The 22,104-nt window shown below is 31.9% G+C and overlaps 1 protein-coding gene across 1 annotated transcript; it reads right to left on the reverse strand.

The window, feature by feature from the left end:
• Window positions 1-12,019: 12,019 nt before the first annotated feature.
• LOC101216812 (putative gamma-glutamylcyclotransferase At3g02910) lies at window positions 12,020-13,015 on the reverse strand. Its single transcript, XM_004145314.3, has one exon. It carries the CDS (start codon window positions 12,853-12,855, stop codon window positions 12,322-12,324), a length of 534 nt encoding a protein of 177 aa, XP_004145362.1. The 5' UTR covers window positions 12,856-13,015; the 3' UTR covers window positions 12,020-12,321.
• Between the last annotated feature and the right edge of the window lie 9,089 nt (window positions 13,016-22,104).

Genomic DNA, 22,104 nt, shown 5'->3' on the forward strand with positions numbered 1-22,104 from the left:
TTTCAATGGATCATTTCGACCATCTTTTTTCAAGGAAATTCGCATCATACTTTCATTGTGAATGCTAAATGAAGTACTCCACTTATACCCCTCGACCCGCAATTGAAGAGAAGAAAAAAAAACTTCACTGATGGAAGTTTGAACGAGAAACCAAAGCTCTATAAATTTGTTTATTTATTCTATTTTACGGTAGAAACCTTCTAGAGTTCAAGTTTAGCATAGAACTGTCATCCAAAGGATTTTGGAGGATCAAAAGGATGAAACCATGTTGATAGCTGAGAATCACATTGCTGCAAAGTGAGTTAGAGAGAAGACTAATCCCTCAAAATTCTTGTCCGAGGAAAGAGTCTATCCTTCCTTGTTGGTTGGTAGTCATTCTTTGGAGGGATTTCCAACTCTGAAAATCGTTAGGAGTTTCTACCCTCTGTTATTCTGTTCTATTGAAATATATATGTAGATGTAGTTAGAAGATACCATACACAAGCTGCTAAAATTGAAGAAGTAAAGAATAAAGACTAATAAGAAAAACTTGTGGGCACACTAATTTATTTATTTTATACAGGCTCAAATATTGTATTTGCAGTAAGTCTCACATGCATCAACTATTTTTGAGGTTGTGCACTATGACAAAATCTTGAGATATTACTTCACTAGGACGACCAACTTCAAGTTGTTGTTCAGAGTTTTTTTTTCTTTTGAGGAAATTTAGTTATATTATTTAACTATAAAGTTAAGCTATCAATATTGTGCAGGTCAGTGCTTAACTGCATAAAATTATCAACAAATACATTCAGGCCTTCTCAATAACGATACCACATTTCACAAATCAATCAAGCAGTTCAGGTAATAATATCTCACAGCCATCAACAGATGTAGTCAGATGCATTTTTGTGTTGAAGAAATGATAGGATGTGCTGATCATTTTATGATTATAATCTGGGACAACACTCGGTTTGAACACATTCTTGCAATGCTAGTGCATTTATGCATCAAATGTACCAACGGTATCAAAAAATCTCGCCAAAAGTTTTTCTAATCAGATTATAGATTAGTGTGAAGAGAGAGCATGGGATCTATGGATTAGCATGAAGGGGGGCATTTAGCTAACTAGAACTTTTTGCCCGTATACAGGAAGATTTCTTGAGCCTATATTATTCTATTTTATTATCTTTCATGATTTACCTTTTAACATAGTAGATTTTTTTCCATGTACAGACAACTTCATTCATAAATAAATTTAAGGATTATTTTCTTATCTGATGCAAATTCCATTAAATGTATATGGTATGCTTAAGTACTCTTTATTTTCTGTGAGATAATGAAATTTTTCTTCTTAAATATTGTTGAATTTCCTTTTCTCTTGTATTATTATTATTTATTTATGTAATTAATTTTTCCTAATTTGTTGTTGGTCTTTCTCTGTTTAAGAAGATATTGTCCTGACTTACATTCTGTTTTGCCCTATTTTCTTTTCTAGTTTACGGTGATTTTTTAGACTTGTTGTAATAGGCTGGAGTCCGCTCTCATTGTAATAGGCTGAATTTCGATCTCACTGTTGTAATAGGTTAGTCTTATTTGGGATATGATTTTTGGTGCTAAGGAGGTGTCAACCTAATTGAGATGTCCGGGTGCACCTTCTGATCCCCTAGTTCTTCTTTCGCTTGTTTAATCTTCTTTATTTCGCTCTTTGTATAATTCTCTTGTACATTGAGTTCTTATTATTAATAAGGAGGTTTGTCTCCGTTTTTTCTTTTGAAAAAAGAAAACCTTATATTTGGTTCAATAATGTAATGAATAATATTACATATTTACATTACTTTACTTTCCATTTTTAAGTAATATTTTATGATAAACCAAAGCATGTTCCTAGATATACTTTATCATCAACTGGAACAAAATTATCACAACTTAGAGACAAGAATTTATTTTATGCACTGCACTCCAGACAAGAAAACTCAATCCAATTGAACTGTCGTAAAGATATCAAACCTTTGTTCTGTCAGAAGTCATGCTAAGAAGAGTTGAAAGCTTGTAATAAGATCCATCAAAACTGAAAGATTTTACATCAACACGTTCCTAACACAGTAATGCAGTATCAATGAGCATCAAATTACGTGAGATACGTATTAGAAAATATCTAACTGCTCAGTTAATTTTTTATGGACATCAAATCACATTTTTTCAAGCTTAAGGAAGGAAATGTCGGCACTATATATGTCAGAGTTGTGCATTGCAATGGAAGTGCCAACACGAGGTGATACATGTGTGTCTTTCTGGGATGTAAATGCCACTCCCTGACTAGGACCAGCATAGTCTTGGCGAGAAAGCATGCTAGGAACTGGAGTTGTGTCCTCAATTTCTTTAAGGACTTGAGCATTTCTTCTTACACTAGAATGTCTCATGTTCAGAGAGTTTATAGGATTTCTCAAGGCCATTTTTGCATACTTAACAGCTCTTGACAATGGTAGAGAGTCTAAATCTACACTTTCAGGGGGTTCCAACTCCACCCTCGATGAGCCAAAGATAGAGACGAATCATTAATGATCCAGTAAGCAACATGAAACCTTGTAATTTTGGGGCCAATGATAGTCCCTCTCATTACTAGCTCAACACTCAAACGGAGTCTCTTGTATAAAATATAAAATAATACAGACACAAATAGTGAATGAAATCTTGTGATGTAACAAACACAAATTTTATGTATACTGCAATTTGACTAAATATTGAACAAGAAAGCCCAAGGGAATACACAAAAATGTAACTACAATAATTGTGTTTAGAAAGACTTTTAAACCATGTTCATTTGACTTAATAATGTTAATTAAATTATAATTTCTATCAATATTGGTTTAAAAGTGTCATTAGTGTAATTATTTCAATATAATGCAGTCTTATCCAATTTTACGAACAAAAAACAAGTCGAATATGTACCAGTCGATGCACAGTCTTAATATCTGTAATTATTTCGTTTCTACATTGTAATGAATTTATGTTATGCATTTCTCAGCTTTTAATTTTTTTTACCTAAAAAAGATATATCAACTCATATCATAACTTCTTTCTTAATATCTCCGGAATCAACTAATTGATTCCACATTTTAATAACTTTATTCAATCTTACTAATTTCAAAATAACCAAATTGAATTTGAATTTCAAAATAACCAAATTGAATTTCAAAATAACAAAATTATTACTTTTTTAGAATTTGAGAATCTAAACAGATTTTTCATCAATAACCTTAATTGAATTTCAAAATTAAAAACATCAACTTGTTCGCTATCTTTTATCTCAAAATAACATTAACTGCTTGATTATCAAGATAACAAGATTATTATTTTAAAATTTGGAGAATCTCAACATTAAAAAATATCAACTTGTTTGCACACACGCATAGACACACACACGCACAGATGCACACACCCACGAACACACTTACACCCACACACACGCACACACGCACACGCACACGCACATATGCACACACGCACAAAGATGTGTAAATTAATTAAAGTTAAAAAAAACAAATACATTAATTGTGTTTAGAAAGAGTTTTAAACCATGTTCATTTGACTTAATAACATTGATTAAATTATAATTTCTATTAATATTGACTTAAAAGTGTCATTCGTGTAATTATTTCAATATAATACGGTCTTATCCAATTTTACCAACAAAAAACAAGTTGAATATGGATTAGTAGATCTACACTCTTTGTCATAAGAGACATAACAACGTTTTTAGGGGTCATTTTGAAAAATGACAAAACTACTTTTTCCTTTGAATTTTAGCAACTAGCATTTTTTGCACGTGCATGGTATGTTATAAAATACCAAAATATCCACATTCTTCAACTGTAATTATTTTGTTTCTACATTGTAATTAATTTATGTTATGCATTTATCAGCTTTTAATTATCTTTTACTTGAAATAGATACATCGACTCATATCATAATATTTTTCTTAATATCTCGAGACTCAACTAATTAATTCAACATATTAATAACTTTATTCAATCTTACTAATTCCAAAATAATTACCTAATTGAATTTGAATTTCAAAATAACAAAATTGAATTTCAAACTAACAAAATTATTATTTTTCGGCATTTGAGAATCTCAACGATAGATTTTGTATTAAAATAACCTAAATTGAATTTCAAAATTAAGAAATATCAACATGTTCACTATCTTTATCTCAAAATAACATTAATGTCTTGAATATCAAGATAATTAAATTATTATTTTAAAATTGGAAGAAACTCAACATTAAAAAATATTAACTTATTCGCACACAAGCACACAAGCCCTGCGCACACACGTACACATGCACACTTACACACACGCGTGCATACGCACACATACACACAGACACCCACAGACGCACGAACGCACACACACACATGCACACGTGCACGCATGCACACACACACACCTATCCACATGCGCACAAGCACACACACATGCACAAACGCACACACGCGTACACACATACGCACAGGCGCACAAACACGCACGCGTGAGCACACCCACACACCCAAGCACACACGCAATAGCTCACGCACACACACGCACGCACAAACACACAAAAACATGCGCACACACACACACATGCACACGGACACTCGCACAAACGCACGCACATACACATACGCACGCACGCACGCCTACCTACACACGCACATATGCATAAAGATGTATAAATGAATTAAAATTAAAAAACAACTACATTAATTGTGTTTAGAAGGACTTTTAAACCATGTTCATTTGACTTAATAACATTAATTAAACTATAATTTCTATCAATATTGGCTTAAAAGTGTCATTTGTGTAATTATTTCAATATAATGCGATTTTATCCAATTCTATTAGCAACAAACAGGTCGAATATGAACCAGTAGATATACACTCGGTCATAAGAGATATAGCAACATTTTTATGGTTCATTTTGAAAAATGGCAAAACTACTTTTTTATTTATTTTAGTAAATAACATTTTTTGCACGTGCATGATATTTTATAAAATATCAAAATATCCACATTCTCCAACTGAAATTATTTTGTTTATATATTGTATTATTTTGTTTATATATTGTAATTAATTTATATTATGCATTTATCAGCTTTTAATTATTTTTTACCTGAAAAAGATACATCAACTCATATCATACTTTTTTTTTAATATCTCAGGGACTCAACTAATTGATTCAAGACTTTAACTTTATTTAATCTTACTAATTTCAAAATAACCTAATTGAATTTGAATTTCAAAATAACAAAATTATTATTTTTCATAATTTGAGAATCCCAGCAATAGATTTTGTATCAAAATAACTTTACTTGAATTTCAAAATTAAAAAATATCAACTTATTCACTATCTTTATCTCACAATAATATTATTGGCTTGAATATCAAGATAATTAAATTATTATTTTAAAATTGGGAGAAACTCAACATTAAAAAATATCAACTTATTCACACACAATCACGCGCGTTTACCCATACACGCACACACACACACACGAACGTATGCACACACACAAACGCACACACGCACACGCACACCAACCCGCATGCACACAAATGCAAATGCAAACACGCAAACACCTACTCACGTACACATGTATGTGCGCATACACACACCCAAGCACACGTGGACATGTGCACATGCGAGCGCACACACACGCACACTGATGGTTCAATTTTGTCAATAGTTCCTATTTCTGCTGACAGTTTATTTTTTGCCATCGATAGAGGATCTTCCGACAGACCTACGTGACGATGTGTGATGACAGCTTAATTTTGTTGGCAAAAGAAAAGTCGATGAGTTTTTAAAGATTTACTGACGATATTTGTCATCGACAAAGGGTAAATTTCTTGTAGTGCATGTACATCAAACGTATCAAATTTGTTAAGTGTACCAATGAAGCATAACAAGTTTATTAGTGGTATATCAAGTGTATCAAACTTATAAGTGAAGTCTTTAAGTGTATCAAACTAATCAAGTGTATCAAGGCCTCAGGGGTATCAAGTGTATCAAGAGGAATCAAGTGTAACGAGAAGTATTATGTGTATGAAAATGTTTCAGGTGTGTATTAAAAAGTATCGAGTGTATCAATGAGTACCGAGTGCATGAAGTGTATCTATCAAATGTATCAAGTGTATAAGCAAGAAGTATCAAGTGTATCAGCAAGAAGTATCAAGTGTATCAAGGGATATTAGGTGTATCAGACGTGCATAAGGTGTATCAAATGTACATCAATAACGAGGACATTTGTGACATTTTACCTCTTGATGTGTGAGCTGGTCTTTGTTTTTGTCATTTTCTCAAATAATAAAGTATGTGTTCTATATACTTAATTATTATAACTTATTTTGCCATTTTCGCAAGTGTCCCTTAATTGTAATACATGTATATGTGACATAATCTAATCAAACTCATAAATGGACTTAATCAATCTCATGGACCACAAATTCTTCAATTACTTGCAAATTTGATGAGTTCCTTCAAACGGTGGGCGGAGAGCTTAATTTTGAGAGAGAGGAAAAGTCGTGAAGAGTATTTGCGAGAGAGGGGGGAACGTCGCTAGAGAGCATTTGCGAGAGAGAAAGACAGCGACGATGTGGGATGAAGTAAGGTTTTTTTCGGTCGTTGTTCACAAGTGGGATGAAAGCTTCGAATTATTTGTTTTAAATCAAAAAGCGTATGATTGAAGGAAAACATTGATTTTTTATTAGGGTAATTTTTAATGACACATAATTTATGTCATTAATTAACAATGCAAAAATTTTGTAAAGAAAACTCAATTTGTGTCACGAAAAATTTTGTATTTTTATTTTTAATGACACATTTTATTCCCTCATATCCCTTTTTCTTGATTTCAAGTGTCATTAAAACTTATATTTCTAAATAAATTTATTCGACGAAAGTGGCTAGATTGGTGGGTTCGACGCCGAAGGCTTGTTGTGGCAGCAACGACAACAGTGGTTGGAGTGTGGAATCGACGGCGGCAAGTGGCAAAAAATTGGAAGGCAAGGGTTCTTCATAACGACTCGGTAGCCCACTTCGTTCGACGAGATTTTTTTTGCATTTTTGGTAGAGTGAGAAAAAAAATGCATTAATACTTCATTCGACGACATAGTATTCGACGACATCGTTTTTGCTTAAGAGAAAATTTGAGGTTTTTACTTAGTTGTAATTGCATGAGAGAGGGAAATTAAAAAATTTTGAAATTTGAGGTTTTTTCATTTGAAATTTTTTTTAATGACAAAAAAATTGTCGTTAATTAATGACGCAAAAATTGTGTTAAAATAAATTAAATTGTGTAAATAGAATTGTTTTAAGAAATAATCCATATTTTTATTTTCAACAACACAATGTACCTCATCCCACCTCTTTTTTCTTTTATTTTCAACGACACAATGTCTTGATTAAAATCCATTTTTACAGTAGTGACTGAAAAAAAAACTGGACAAAATCATAATATCTTTGATAATTAAATCACCAGTTGGTTTGAACGTATACAATCTTGGATCTATTCTATTATGACATGACCATGGTACATCATGAACATACATTGACTAAAAATCTTAAATTGATGAGTGAATGTAATAAATTTAATATTAATTATATGATCAATACTTTAACACATGTGTATATTGGTTATATCAGTCAATAACAGTAGTAAGACAAATTATAAAATATAAGGGATAAAATTAAAGTCCTACACATGCATGTATGGTATACTATCTTGATAGCAAAAAGGAGATCAATATTCAGTAAAAATACATAACAGAAACTGGAGAGGAAAAAAGCTAAAATAGAATATGTCGGGGAAGGCTAGCTAGGAAATGCATACATAGCAGACAATATGGTTTGAAGGAGGGTGAGAAGAATGAGGAAAGTTGCAGCTAGCAATGATAACTTTCGCCTTGTTCCAATAACCTTATTTTGCCTTGCTCCTCTGTCTCTTGCAATGTACACATAAAGCTTTGGCGATTTTACCAAAGTGGAAAGCAGCTAAGGGGACGAAGGTATATTCGGAGAGAGATTGTTAAACAATTGTAAAAAGTAAGCCCAAGAAGAGAGGTCCAATAAAATTCAGCCACCTCTCACATAGTAATTGAAATAGTCTAGCAACTTCAACCATTTCCCTCACAGAGAAGAAGAAGACCATAGCCACTCGAGGCTTTTGCACAGACAAACACCAAGAAGATGGTGTCCGGTTCCGTATCTGTGCTAAGCGCGTCATTGTTGACGCCAGGCATCACACCTTGGAAAGGCTCTCTTTCATTATATATAGCCAAAGAACTTCCAAATTATTGAAAATAAATATTTTCAACAATTTTATATTCTCCTTTAATTTATATTCACTTTTGTTAGAAGTTATTTCTTCTTCATTTTTCTCACGAAAATCACATAATTTATTTATTGTTCTTGTAAATGTGTAATGATTATTTTATCATTTCATGTGAACAATATGATTTTGTTACCATTTACTCTCTTTGCTTTTTACTATTGAAATCTCCCTAACTATAAACTAATTGCACAATTTTGCTCCTAATATACGATCATGTAGCAACCTATAAGCCAAGAGTAAAAACAAGAATCAATTGAAGAGGGAATAAATTGATATATATCACCCTGGAAGATGAAATATACATGAAAGAGGGAATAAGTTGATACAAAAACTAATCACCATTCATCATATATGAACAAAATATGTAATGAAATGCTTGGAATGAAACATGATGAAATAATTTTCATTAGAATAAAATAAAGGGTAAGAAAATATATCCATACCTTCGGATGGTATTCAGAAACAATCATCATAGGCAAATTCTGGGTAACGACACCAAAAAACTGAACTACATTAGGGTGACGAATCTTTTCCAATAATGTCAACTCATGTTTGAATGCATTTCTAGAGGAAATTCAATAAAATAATTAAGAAACCTTGCAATATGTGAGAGATATACGAACTTCAAACAAATTTTACAAGTTTCAGCAAAAATTTTCAAACAACTTTTAAAGTTTAAGCAAAAAGTAACCGTAGGTAGGAAGGGGAGCAAAAGTGGGGTCTCGAATTAATTCTGCAAAATTAGTAGGCTTTCAAAATTTAGTTTCTAAAAGTAGAATTATTGGAGAAAAATAAATAATTGCATCATTCAAATTGAATCAAACATATAAGGATGTTATATTCTCCACAACGTATAATGGAGTATAAACATAAAATTTCTATATACAAAGCTATGTATCTCTACCCTTGACTTCTCTTTCTCTCTTTCTACCTTTTTTATCCATTCTTTCTCCCATTCACTCAATACACTTGCAAGAACCTTCATTTTTTTTGTATTTAAATTTTCTTGGCACCATCCTTTTTTTAATTATCAAGGCTTTGTCATTGTGTACCAGTATTGTGTCGTGCCTCCTTCACTTCTCATCATCATTTTCATGTCACATCTCTACCTTGTCAATTTTCGTTTTTCACTCAGCTTTCTTTCTTCTTTTGTCTTCACTACTTTCTTCGCTCCTTCTTCTTAAGCTCTAACTTTTGCTATTATCAATCAGTCTCAAATGACCATTGGAAAACCTATAGCCCACTGAGAGGCAGCCAATATAGTAATGCCTCTAATGATAAACTCCAATGAAATCAAAAGTTCTTTTTTAAGATTTGGAAAAATATATTAGATAAAGCATAATTAGTTGAAAAAGAACCTCAAAATTTTGTGTTAAACGACTACAATTTCATCGTATAATATGCCATATTGACATCATATTTTTCCTACAAAAACATATTAACTAAAATAAGCTCATAAACACGAAAATGCACTAAGTGTTGGTTAACATTCACTACCTTGAAATATGACAAAGACTTTATTTCTCCCAACCAGACAGCATAATCAGGAGGTAGTTTGGGAGCAAACAGAATTATGTTTAGGTTTCATATACAAATAAGAGGATTGAGAATATGTGTGGGTCATAATGTCAAGGACAACCAGTGTGCGAGTAAGAAATGAAAGCAAACAGGGGTGCATTACCAAATTTGTAAATGAAAAATAGGTTAAATTAATTAGTTGCAATTACATGGGTCTACTCAAGCTTGGAGGAGTTAGAATGAATAAAAATGCAATAAGAGAGAAGATTAATTTCCGATGTCAAGTCATGACTACTCTCACACCCTTTTCTCCAGTTGCCAAAGATTACTTCATTTGAGAGAAGGACAAAGAGAAAAAAAAATGCTTTATATTGATGAAAAAAGGTTTAGGTCCCTGCCCATTATGATAAAGTATTCTGTCCTCATGCCTTGTGTGGAATGGTGAGTATACATACCCAAATATCGACGTCGTTACTTACGAACTATTTTTAATACTCAATATTTTGTTTTAAAATAACAATTTGGTAAAGATAAACTCATACAATAACATGAGTGACTAAATTGTTTTCTAGTTGGCCAATGGTCATCATGTCTTTTACTCCCACATTACTTACGAGTTAAAAATAAGATTTACTTGTAAAAGGATAATTTGTGTTAGCATATAAAATTATTTAGTCTATTATCAATACAAACGTTCATTAGTATATGCATAGTGTAACAGGCTCCTGCTAAATTATCTATAAATTTCAAATAAGTTGGAGAAAGGAGAGAAATTTAAGATTTTTCATTTTTTTTTTTACTTTTTCTATTTATATATTATATTTGATTTATTTTTAATATCACAGTTTTCATTATCCAATTTCGCTTCGATTTTACAAAAAATTATATATTTTTAAGGAGAATCCAAATAAACTTTTTTAAAAAAGAATTTTAATACAAAAGGACATTATTCTTTATTCTTTTATTTAAAGTTATTCTTTTATTTAAAGAATTTCTAAATGGAATTAATATGGATGTAGTAATGTTCCTAACTAGTGTTCCTAATTAGTCTTAGTTTAAAAGGTTGAGTCATTACACCTATAAAGTAATGAAATATAATATAAAAAAAAAACGAGTTAGGTAAACGATCATCCGTCAAACCCTTAAAAGATTTTGCGTCCACGAGAATAAAAAGCAATTGACCTATATGATCCATAAAATTCCTTTTCTTTTTCCTTATAAAGATGATATGACCATGTAATTAAAGAATGAGAATAAACATCTTTGACATCCTCTTCATTCTGACCTATACATGAATGAGCTATGGTCACCACAAATTTTGAATTAGGTACTTATATCAAGATTATGTATGAGAGAGAGAGGGGGAGAGAGAAATCCTCCCTCTTCTAGATAATGAATTAAACTCTCCATCCTCTTTCTAAATTTTATTCTTATGTTTTAGTATAAAAACCATGTACAAGTAAATAATTAAAAAATAATAATAAATCAATAAGGACCTCTTAAAATTACAAATATATAAAGGTATATATTTTGATAATCATTAAAAAAAAAAAAAAAAAAAACCTTTTTTTAGTTTTGGAAGGCACCCATCACTAACTAGGGTTTAGAAAGGAGTCTATCCACCCAAATGTCAAAAACATTTTTAGATTAATGGTTGAAAGCTTTAATTGAAAACTAACCACCCATAGACCCAATCAAACTCAACCAACTCTTAATGGTTGAAAACATAAAAGAGTCCCCATCTGAATATTATATCGAATAAAGGATTCAATGAAGAAAAAAACAAAATCAAATTATTCTTTTTGTACTTATTCTAAAACAAGTTTTTCAAAATTAAAAAAGGAAAAAGTTAAAATAAGTATACGAAACATGGTGTTGGTGTGGGTGCATTCTTTGTTGAGGAAGGACGGTCTTTGTGCTGCCCACTTCTATGACACACAACGTCGCGAACTACCCAAGTTTTTTCCATCTTTGTTCTTAGAAAGCATAAAAAGTGAATGAAGTACAAACTAAAGGGACCTTAGGTTTTGTGGTTGGTTAAGAAAAGATACTCCAACCCAATTAAGGGTACATTCTAAGTTAAAATTTATAACCATTTGTTTATTTACTAAGCTAAATTAACGGGGAAAAAATAAAAATCAGCCTACTAAAAAGGGAAAAATATTTATAAATTGAAGAGAAAATTAGGGGACGTTTCTTCCATTTTCCACCCTATGATTTTCTCGGTATCCAAACATCCCAGCTGACCCAAGAACAACACCCTCCAATTTTCCAAATCCTTGAGAAAATTTACATTCAAAAAGAAAAAGCCCTAATTACCATCGGATTTTGGTTTTTTCAGTAAACGAAATCCTCAGTCAACAATTACACACAAGATTTCATCATAAATTAGGGCAAAAAATTGCCCCAAATTTTGAAGAAGCAGAAAGGAAAAAAGAAAAAAAAGCTAATCAGATGAAGATGACAGAAACAAACTAATATGATCAAGGAACGTTAAATGTTGAGGCCTATCTTTACGTTTCACATAACCCTTCGCTTCTTTCTCCGAATACGAACTTATCACTCCACCTATTTCCTTCTTCTTCTTCCATAGCTCCATCGCGTAACTCGGATGTGCATAATACGCCTCCGCCGCTACTACACCTCCCCCCTCCGATGCTTCCACGTCAATCGGCAGCCGGATGTAGTGTCCGCGGCTCAATCCTTCCAGTTCATCCGTTCTCCCTAATCCTCTGTTCGTTACCGCATAAACCTCGCCTTCAACTATGTGACCAGAACCAGGCGAGTTAATCAGAAACGGGACTTGAAATGGTCCGCACACGAGAGGAAACCTCTCCCTCGTCCGGTAACTTCCGATGAAAGAAGCGTCTCCTGTTCGCATCAGGTCTTGTAATAACGTATGGTTCCAGAATCCGCGTTTGAGAGTACCGTAGGTGAAGATGAAAGTGGTAGGAATGGTTTGATTGGCTTCGGCAACCATGGCTCCTCAGTTTTGGCTTAAAAGATGTTGATGATGCAGCCGCAGCCGGAGGAAAATAAGAGAAGAGAGGGAGCAGAATTTCTGAATGAGATCAGCAATTTGATTGATTATCGAATAGAAAAGCTGTTTGGGAGAAAAATTAGGGGAAAAAAGAGTTTCAATCTCAAATTTATAGTCGTTATTTTATTTTATTTTTAATTTTGAACGGTAAATATAAAATATTTTTATTTATTTATTTATAATTTTAATTTTAAACCGCAAAATGAAATAAGAGGTGAAAATAATTTTTACTATTTTAATTGAGGATCTATATTATTTTCCTTTATTTAACTTAAATAATTTTAAATGCTTCCTCTTGCGTTCTCCACTTGTCCCTATATTGAGTTGGGCCAATTAGAATCACACATGCCTTTTTTTTTTAATCACCCACTTTTTAATATATTTAATTTTGCACCTTTCTTTTCCTTATTCCAAAATTACCCCTACCTGGTAAGTTTACCTAGCACTTGTATGTAGGGCGGAAGAGAGGTGATATGCTATTAAAATATATGATGAAAAACTTGAGAGTAAAGAAAGTTTAGTTTATTATGGATAGACCAATATTTACATTATAGCATTAGTGATTAACTTTTATGATTAATAAACTCTTATATAATTTGTTATATTTGCATTTTTTTTTTTTTGCTATTGTCCACACGAGATTTTCAAAGAAATATAATTCGTGAAATTAAATTTGTACATTGATTTATATAGTGGATCCAATCTCTAATATTTATTTTTTTGATGTTTTATCTTTAATTCAAATTAAAACTTAGAACTTATTGATATTCGGTCTTTAGGATATCATAGTCGTAACTCAATTTGAGCTTCAATCTTCTAGAATCCAAGAAAAGTTTAACACTACAAGAATACGAAGTTACCACCACGCTCGAAACAGTGTCGCTAAAAGAAACGTCAGCGTTAGCGAACTTTTCACGACGTCCGCCTCAAGACGTCGCCATATGCACCTTTCCGCGACGTCAAGAAACACGTCACATAAAGTTTACTAATTAATAGTAATTTATTATTTTACTTTTCCGCGACGTAATTCTCAAACACGTCACGGAATGTCGAAACGTTTCGTTCTAGACTTTTTGCGACTGACGTCTCCACCACGTCGAGGAAACCTGAATATTTAATTTGTTTTTATACTTTCCACGACGTGTCTCCGAGAGACGTCATAGAAAATCTAACCCTAATTTCAAATTATAAACTTTCCGCGACACACATCTGATGTACGTCGGGGAAAGTTGGACATTTAATTTATTTTTTGCACTTTTCGCGACGCACGTCTGAAAGACGTCGTGAAAGTCGCGTGATAAATTCAAATGAGAACCATTTCGCGACGCAACGCTGACACACGTTGCTGAAGGTCAAACGTAATAAATTCATTGTCCGATTTTCCACGACGCAGTGTCCTCCCACATCGTCGAAAGTCGAAACATCAACGAAACGATTCAACATTCCGCGACGTGGCCGAACAGGCGTCGCGGAAAGTGAACATTATCCGCGACGTACCTACCTCCAGCGTCGCGAAAAGTCTTGCCTATTTCAACTCCGAATTCATTCACAAACTCATAATTCATTCGCAAACTCACATTTGAGAAAGAAAGGGAGAAAGTTCGAGAGAGGAGAGAAAAGTCGTCGTCGTTGTCGCCCTCGCCGTTGCACTGCCCACTGCCGCCGTCACCGCTCACTACTGTCGTCTTGATGTCGTTTTTTTTTTTTTTTGAATTTATGTGTATATGTAAGTATATTTTTTTGTAAATATAATTTTATGTATATGTATATTTAATGTGTAATGTGCAATGTATATGTATGTATAGCTTAGTGCATTTGTATATTTTTTTAGGGTTTAGTAAATTTGATATCAAATTCAATAAATACGGCTTATGATGTCGCAAATCGCTAAGGGGTCTTTATCAAATTCAATAAATACTACAATAAATACGGCTTCCAAGACGCGGACGTCCCAAAACGATATAGCGACGCCAGCGTCGCAATATTCTTCTACGACGTCTGCGTCGCAAAATGCTTCTGCGACGTAATGGGCTGTGCGCGGGGAAAACTTTCCTCGACGTTGAAACGAGCTGCATAGCGAAAAATATCTCCGATGTGTATTCCGTGACATGGTTGACGACGTCGTGGTAGTCTTCCACGACGTAGTTTGGGGTTTTCGGCGACGTTGCACTGCGTTGAGGAAGACCGTAATTATTGTAGTGTAATCTTCCAAGCCTTCAATCTTTCAGAAGGTTGATACGAACTTACACGTCGTACTTTAGAGCTTCAAGTCTTCCTTCCACCAAAGATCCCCAAAATGAATGGAAATGTCTATATTTATAGAGAATTTTCATGGGCTTTAGGTGAGTTTAGGCTCATTTTCCTGTTGGATTTAGGCTTGGGTTTGGGCTCATTTGCTCGGTGGGCTTTGACCCATTATTTCTTTGGCCTAATTTTTACATCGAAGGCTTGAATTGGGTTAGATATCAGAAAACTTGACTACCCAAACTCAATTAAATTATGATATCACCGGTTTGTTGTGATGACGTGGCGCAATTTAATTGGTCAATTTTTCTTGTTCAACAAATGCCCCCTTTCGAGATTCGTGCACTTGTATGGTGGACGAATCTAAAAAATGATAAGTTGAAATAAAAAAATACAAGTGATTTGTTTTTTACTTATGTGAAATTAATCACTATGCATTTGGACATAAGTTTGATTAAAATGAAGTTTGGAATACAAAGAGAAAATTTGAGCAGGTCCACATATTGAGTTTTGATGGAGTTTGCAATCATCTCTTGCATTTGCTGAATAGACATGGATGCAATTGAAGTTGAATTTTGCCATTGACTTTCCTACATAATTGTCTTTCCTTTGTTAGTATTTTTGATGTCATGTGTATGACTTGATTTAGCAGCGTCACGACTCTCGATGTGCTTCTTGAGAGATTTAATCTTGTAGTCACTTTCTTCAACTACCTTTATGAGCATGTTAACCTTCTTTTCAAGCTTTGTTATTCTGTCTTCACTTGTATCCACGCCAGTCACCATAACTGACATTATATTTGAATGAAGCATCTACTCATTTGAGCGTTGAGAGGAGGAAATTCATTAGTCAATCACAAGATTTTCTTTGATTATATAATTCCACCTTTTGGTGTCCTGGACAGTTATTCCCAAATGTTCTTTGCGGCCTCAAATGATGACATTTCCTTAGATGATCGAGTCTCTCTTGAGTGGCTACGAGTATTTGGTTGTTTGCCGATATCACTTAGAGCTTTGGAATTTTTGTCTTGAGATATCATGATTTCTTTAGATGTAATTCAAAAAAAAAAAAAAAAAGAAACAGATGAAAGGTAGAGATGGTTCCACTCGGTGTGTCAAATTGTTCACACGATATTTCAAAGAAAGTATTTCATGGAATTGAACTTTGTATATTGATGAATATTGTGAATACAGTCTCTAGAATTTCTTGATCTTCGGTCTTCAGGATGTTGTAGTTGCGAATCTATTTGAGACTTAGTCTTCTGAAATTCAAGGAAAGTTTGTTCTTCCAAGTCTTCAATCTTTCAGAAGATGATGAAAGTTTGTTCTTCCAAGTCTTCAATCTTTCAGAAGATGATGATCTCAAAATTGATACGAATTTGCACGTCTTAAAAGATTTATATAAGTTTGAATCTTCAATTTTTCAGTGCTTCAGACCTTCAATTGAAGATCCCCAAAATGAATAGAAAAGTTTCTATTTATAGAGAATTTCCATGTGCTTTAGGTGGGCTTAGGTCCATTTGCTTGTTGGCCTTGAGCTTAGATCACTTTTTCTTGATGGGCTTGGGTTCGGGCCCATTTGGGTTCGGGCTTGAGCTTGGACTTGGACTCAATTAAATTATGATATCACTATTTTGCTGTGATGACATGACACGATTTAATAGACCAAAAGTTTTTGTTCAACAACTATATATGCTAATACTTTAAATCTAAATACTACATGTGCAATTGTCGTTAAGGTTTGAATGTTAGTGTAATGAATGAATAAAATATAATATTGATAGGTTTTAGGGTTGGCTCATCTTCTAAAACCAAAGGAGGAGTAGACTTCCACCTCGAATTTCTCAAAATGCCACGTTAGTATTTGAATCAAATCTTTTGGCCTTAACTTTGCCATAAGGGCACTTGAATATTTAGTAAGAAAGCAAAAAAAATTCAATATTAAACTTCTCAACTACTATTGCACTTATTTTGGCTTTGACTATGCCTTACGTCCGTACATTATTGATTATTGGCACACCTTTTTGGTCCAACTCATTCCAAATAAAATAAAAATGGCCCATATTCCTACCCATTTAATTTTCATTTAAAATATTTTATCTTAACTATTAAGGTATTTGTATGGGTGGAAAATGACCTAACTCTATCTCATTTATTCCATCCTGATTCTATGTCAAGTTTGAATCTCTCTAAAATCAAGTTACTTGCATACAAGAAAAATTAAAAAGAAAATTCATCAATAATTCTTTTATGACTAGAGAGTAGAGAGTTCAAGTCAAGTTTCTTCTTGTTCCATAGGTAAGATATCATGACATCATCAAACCAATTATGAATCCATTATACATTAAGATTCATTAAAGAAACATTTCCAACAACTAAATAATATTTTCAAAATTTTAACATTGGGAGGTGTCTTGTTGGTACAACACAATCACAAATCACTATGACTACTCTAATGCCACTTAAAGATAACAATAATCTTGATATTGTTTACTTTAGACATCATATTTGTGATTCTTTTTTTTTTTTTAATAGTTAAAAGGAAAAAGAATAAAATAGAAATCCACAAGTTTTTGATTTTCCAATAAAAGAAATCCATAAAATGGTTGGGTACGGAATCAAATAAATATCAAAATGTTTACGCAAAACAAAGAATTTGTTTTAGAATAAAACACACATGGAATGGATCTGAAAAGAAAGATAAAAGATATAATAAGCCAAAATAGAACAGCTCATACAAAAATTGATATGTAAATCAAGATATCAAATCAACAAAAGTTTTGAACTTCGTGGTTTCTATTTCTTTTCCCTTTATTGTACGGAACTGTTTTTGGCTGTTTTCCTTTTGCCTTTCAACTTGAGACCTCTGAACACAACTTTTTGACACATTTGCTTTGGTATTTGTGAATTTCTTATCGCTTCTCTGATTCTCTCCAACAAAACCAATGCCTAATTTTCAAATAAAAACAACTTATGAAAACCTTCGCCTTCGTATTTGGGAATTTCTCGTCGCTTCCTCACTACATTTGCCTCTAAAGTTGGTTCTTTATAAATGTTTTAAAGTAGAACTTTCTTATAATTTAGATAAAGATTGAGATATATATGAGATAATGTAATAGGTAACATGAAAAAGAAAATTTAAATTACCACATCGCGTTGGATTATTGTTACGTAGTTTTAAATCTTGAAACTAGTTTTGAAACATTTATGGAAGTTTGGAGGTAACATTGCAACTTTTGGTAGTATAGATGTATTTTTTAAACAAGGAGGAAAGTTCAAATTATTTGTTACAGCTTAGTCTTTTTTTTTTTGTAAGCGTAATAATTTGAAAAGTTGGTTTCATTTGATGATGTTTGTTGTTATTTAAAATAATTATAATTAGGATTGATCATTTTTAAATTTTCATTTTGAAAAGTAGATAACTAATTAGAAAAGTAATAGTTGAACGAGAAATTTTGGACAAAAACTGCATACTCTTTCATCAAGTGATTAAATTTGAGACTCATATGATAAAGCTAACCTGTTCCAAATTGTGAAATTGAATACATAAGCTAGCAAATAAAATATTTGGATCCAATATGGTATTAACATTTGAGCCCAAGGCCAAACAATTGTAAGATCAAGTGCAACATTACCGCCTTCCATCTCTCTCTCAACATTAATACCAATAAATGATATCAAAGTCTCATTTAAAACTACAACTAAAAACAAGCCTTCACCGAACCCATCATCCCTATAAATGACATCAAAGTCTCATTCAAAACTACAACAAAAAAAAAAAACGTTGGTAGAAAGGTCTTTTTATCCACAATCATCATCACGTCAACAAAAATAGACTTTTTGACCACGTTTGTTTCTCAAAAACTATTTCTCTGCCAACAAAAGGATGTTTGTCGGCAAAAAGAAAATTTCTCCCTTCACTAAATTCATTGGCAAAAGTATATATTTGCAATGTGTCAAATACTTTTTTTAGTTAGAAATTTGATTGTTAGCCCCAAATGATTCGTGGACAAATAATAGTTGTTTCTTTTTTGTCCACGCATAAAATATTGTCAGAGCTTTTCTAACTACCAACATATTTTTAGCAACAAAAAGAAACATGGCAAACATGATTATAATTTTTTCACATTTATTATTAATATTGTATGCTTTTATATTAATTTTAAAATATATAATGAATTTTCTGACTATACAAAATATATCAAACATTGCAATAAAAAAAATTAAATGAAAATATTTTCAACCACCTTCCAAAGAAGTAGCACACCGTTCAAATCGAGCTAAGTTTGTTGCTTCTCCATGAAGAATCCATTTATTATATGAAGAAGATATTTCATACGTAAACAAATGACACTCTACTCCGTCTAATGTTTGTGTCATTGAATTTTGACAATACTTACATGGACGCCTAGTTTTTCCCACATCATTTACATGACACTTGGCCACTTCCATAAATTGAGCAACTCAATCAATATGATTTTGAAAATCTATTTTTTTAGTTTAATCTAATTCCTATTCATCTTCAAATAGAATGGACAAAAGGTCAACCTTGTAGCAAATTACAACATATTAGCTTAAGTGTCAAACCAACCGACAAAATGCCCAGAAAATGTCAATGTTTCACTTTAACTCTCAAAACAACCTAAAAGATACCCATACACAAAATCTCTAAAATGAGTCTAAGTGTATGTTTCTAAGTCAAAACCAAATATAAAATCTCTAAAAATGATCAATGTTGACACTTTAACTATCAACACAGGTTAGAAATGACGAAGTGTGACTTTCAAACTAGAAATTACCCTAAAAGTGTCTTAAGTCTAAAAAAAATCTAAAATGCCTAAGTGTGTATTCCAAATGACTCATATCCAAGCACAAAATATAAAAACAAAAAGAGTCTAAGTGACACTTTAACAAAAATATAGACATTTTATATCGTTTTACCAAAAGTTGGGACAGCCCACGCTATTAAAAATCTGAATTTTTAATAGCGTTTTACAAAAGCTATAAAAAGTATGCATTTTGATAGAGTGTTGGAGAGGTTATAAAAACCAACTTTTTATTAGTGTATTTTTCTATTTATATCATTTATGATAGCATCTTTTTAAAGCTATGAAAAACGTTTTAAAGCAAGTTTAAAAAGTTGTTTGATTGTTTATAATCGCATTTTTTTTAACAAATATAAACATTTAGTCACACCTTTAAATAAAAGCTATAATAACGTAGTATTTTCACATATTTTATCTATAATAAACTTTTTTAAATATCAATATTCAATTGCCAAAATCAACATATAATATACAATGTATACATTGTTAGCAAATAAGAATTCAAATAACAAAAAATCATCCAATAATAATAAAAAAAAACACATCAAATGTAATTAGCAACGTACTATACAATGTTTACAAAATAGAAAATTTATCAAGCGTTGAAAATTATATAGCATCATGGAATTGAGATTCATCTTTGAACTTTTTACGTGCGAAGGAACCATTTCATCCATCTACAAAAAAAAAAGTGAATAACATCAGTTTGCCTCTTAAGGCCTTAAGTATGTAAGTATCAACTTGAATCTCAAAATTATATAAAAAGTGTATAATTATCATTTTGGCTCTCGAAACAAACTAATTAAATCTCAAAATTATATAAAAAGTACATAATTGTGATTTTGGCTCTGGAAACAGAGTAATTAAAATATGTGGTTGATTAATAATCAACAAATTAACCACAGAAACAATATATTAATAGACAAATTATAAAAAAAGATATTGGACGAAAAATTCAAATTTGAACCAACTTTCAATTTAAACGGCTACACTAAAAAAATATACAAACTTGAACTAAAATTACCGTATTCAACACCTGCCAGAACTGCCAGAAAAATCCTTCTTAGTCGTACATCAGCTGGAGGGAAAATTATATTGTTTTATATACGAATTTTTTCCTATGTTTCAATGCTCCTACTTTTACTATAAGAATTAGGAAATTATATGTATGTGGACTTTGTCTTAATTATTTCTCAATCAATATATTACAATAATTTTCTTATGAATATTTTAGAATAATTGTCATGATTTTCTCTTTCATCTTTGTAACCGTTAACAAAAATCCTCTTGGGATGGGCTAAAGGTAACAAAGACAGGCATAGTTTCAATATCTAACTAAAAAATTATTGGTTCAATCAATGGCGATCAATAAGTATGGTGCACAATAACCTAAGTTGATGCTAGGTCGAAAGAATCGTATATAAGTGTGTTTACATGTTTACGAGATACATGTGTACGCCAAAAAAAAAAAAAAAACAAAGGTGAAACGTATCGAAACGATTTAATAAGAAATTTATGGAATGAAAAGTAAGACTATTTAATAGAATAAATTTATAAAATTTGTGAACGCATGCAATCATAACACTACTACATAATTCTTCTCTTAAACACATATTATCATAACACCACCTATCATAATTCTTTTCCCAAACACACATACTATCATAACACTAACGTTTCATAAATCAACCATTTCCCGAAACAGCCCCTAAGTTTTTCAACTTACAAAACTACATTGGCTATAATTTAAGTTGTTCATGAATAACAAGCTTTTTCTTGCAAGATTCTATCACTTTCATGGTTGTGAGGTCATTTTACCATGCTCTTAATCAATACTTTTTGTCTTTTTCATTCTTATATTATATTATTTAAAAATTAATTAAAAACTAATGACGTGAATATAAATATTGGGTAGGTTTGAAAAGAAACAAAGATATAAAGTATGAGAGAGTAATTAAAGTTTAGCTTTGTATTTAATTTGTCTCGTCTAAGATCCAAAATAGCCCATTTCTACATTAAATTAAGAGAAGTTATTTGCCTCCTTTGTATTTTCTATGACAAATTCACTTTTTTTTTAAAAAAATGGTCTCTCTTGTCCCACTAGAGCATTGCTACGTCCG

The sequence above is a fragment of the Cucumis sativus genome, chromosome 2 (assembly GCF_000004075.3).
Source record: "Cucumis sativus cultivar 9930 chromosome 2, Cucumber_9930_V3, whole genome shotgun sequence".
Classification (NCBI taxonomy): Eukaryota; Viridiplantae; Streptophyta; class Magnoliopsida; order Cucurbitales; family Cucurbitaceae; genus Cucumis; species Cucumis sativus.